Consider the following 2,133-nt stretch of genomic DNA (forward strand, 5'->3'; position numbering starts at 1 on the left):
GGATTTTCTTTGGAAGGAAACCCCCCACAGCTCTCCCCAGAGTGAGAAGGATTAATCTTGCATCTACTACTCAAGATCTGTCTTCTGGGCCCTATTTTCTTGTGGTAAACCAATCCATAACCCAATCCCACCTTCAAGCCCCTGCAGCAACATCTCCAGTAGAAATTCAACCTGCTGGACGCTCATGTCACCTGCTCCTCTGACACTGAACAATTTGCTTCAGGTTTTCATGGCAGGGTGTTGGGTGCTCCTTGCTTTCCTTGAGATGGGAATACAAGAGGAAGGAAACAGCCTCCATCATATTAACTTCCCACTGCTCAGACACTCAGAGCCCTGAAATTCCTCCGTGTTCTCCTTTTGTCCCCATTGTATCGGGTCAAGGTGGAGAATCCAGGCTCTTCTTGCCTTTGGTTTCCTTCACCAGGGTCTCGACCTGCCTCCCAGCCTGGCTGCGTTCTGCCCTTGGGAACAAGGTGCCCTGGTCTACGTGGGGTTTGGGCTGCAGGAGGAAGCCTTGTTCTACAGTCTGCGCAAGAAGCAGGTACCTGTGCCCTGTGTTAATCCCTGTCTGTCCCAGGGCTGGGCTGGGCTCAGGGAACCCTCCTCAGCTTGGAAACCCCCAGGGGAACAGCTGAGCCCTGCCCCTGCCTCAGGCTGTGTCCAGGCAGGCAGGCAACCAGTCCCTGATCCCACTGCAGGCTGCTTCCAGGAGCACTGGCTCGCTCCACATTGCTGAGCCATCTCCTGGATGGCTGGGGCAGGTTTCCTGTGCACCCTCAGCCTCCCTTTACCCTCCTAATGACCCCCTGCACAGCTCTGGGCTGTCCCTTCCCCCCTGTGAGGAGTTGGTGTTTCTCTTGCTGGATGCAGGTGGTCAGGAGAGTGTCCTTGCCAGCCTTTGCCACTTCGCTCAGCCTGTCCCCAGCCGCGCCCTTCATGGCCCTGGGCTTCCGTGGTGAGTGCTGGGCCCCTCCACGGGGAGGGATCTCCCCTTCTCCTGTCAGGGGGGGAACAAGGGTCCTTGTTCCATAAAATGAGACATATACACACACACCGTATCCTCAAACCCTGGGAGCTACAGCCCAGGGTAAGGAGAAACCTCCAGGGGAGACTCCTAGGTCAGAAATGAGATGCATGAGCTCAGTCCTGCTTGTCCAGGGGCAGGATTTATCACTGGAATGACTTCCTGGGGTAATGGGCTGCGGCCCAGGAGGCAGCAGACATCTTCCCATGGCAGGGGACAGTCACAACCCTGCTCCTGACAGGGGCACCACGTGCCTGGAGTGGTTTGGATCCACCTGTCCTGTGTCACTTAGCTCAGCAACTCCCAACTCAGCAGCAGGGAGAGAGCCTGGGGAGTGACCAGGAACGGTGCTCCTGGCAGGGACAAGCCTGGAGAGGGCCCGGGTGTGACAGGGAAGGGTGGTCCTGGCAGGGAAAAGCCCCCAGGGAGCGGGTTTGTGAGTGGCCGGGAGCAGTCCGAGCCCCCAGCCCGGCCCTGACCCTGCTCTCCCAGCGCGGCTCCTGCGGCTGCAGCCGTGCCCCGCCGGGGACCCGCAGGATTACGCCGGCCACGACGACACCGTGCACCTCTGCCGCTTCGCGCCCTCCGGCCGCCGCCTCCTCACGGCTTCGCACAGCGCCGTGCTCGTGTGGGAGCTGACGGGCGGCTGAGCCGGGCGGGCCCTGCACCGGCAGCGCTTCTCCAGCGGGGACAGAGCCCGGAGCGCCCGGCCCCGGCTCCCGGGACAGGCCCCGGCTCCGGCCACAACCAGGCCTCAACTACCGCCCCCACAGCTGCAGGGCCCGGCGGCGGCGGGCCGGCCCCGCCCGGCCCCGGGATGTGTTTCACGGCCCTGTTCGCCGTTTGTTGTCGTTAAATGTTTTGTTTTCGTTAATAAACCATCGACAGACGAAACCCTGGGGGTCCCAGCGTGTTGCCCTCGCCAGGGGGCGCTGTGGTGTCCCGCGCCGCTCCGCGCCGCCACTCGGTGGTGCGGCCGGAAGTGGGGGGGGAGGGGGGCAGGGAGGCGGCGGTGCCACCATGAAACGGGACGTGCGGATCCTCCTGCTCGGGGAGGGTGAGGGGGGTCCTGAGGGGCCGGGCGGGGGTCGGACCCTCCTGCTCGGGGA

General features: G+C 62.6%; 1 protein-coding gene and 1 long non-coding RNA gene across 2 annotated transcripts in view; both read left to right on the plus strand.

Annotated features, from left to right (window-relative positions):
- WDR90 (WD repeat domain 90) overlaps positions 1–1,916 on the plus strand; it is a 30,388-nt gene extending 28,472 nt beyond the window's left edge. Inside the window, exons 40-42 of the mRNA XM_027906818.1 lie at positions 425–541; positions 871–955; positions 1,517–1,916. Coding sequence (XP_027762619.1) covers positions 425–541; positions 871–955; positions 1,517–1,674 — 360 coding nt within the window. The 3' untranslated portion in view covers positions 1,675–1,916. The remainder of the gene's footprint in view (positions 1–424; positions 542–870; positions 956–1,516) is intronic.
- A 62-nt stretch (positions 1,917–1,978) lies between these two features.
- The window catches only part of LOC114069786, a 2,119-nt gene continuing 1,964 nt past the window's right edge, over positions 1,979–2,133 (plus strand). The window contains exon 1 of the long non-coding RNA XR_003573830.1: positions 1,979–2,081. This is a non-coding gene — a long non-coding RNA (uncharacterized LOC114069786). The remainder of the gene's footprint in view (positions 2,082–2,133) is intronic.

Source organism: Empidonax traillii, unplaced genomic scaffold, assembly GCF_003031625.1.
Source record: "Empidonax traillii isolate 1590-97213 ecotype Southwest subspecies unplaced genomic scaffold, ASM303162v1 scaffold1361:size121931, whole genome shotgun sequence".
Classification (NCBI taxonomy): Eukaryota; Metazoa; Chordata; class Aves; order Passeriformes; family Tyrannidae; genus Empidonax; species Empidonax traillii.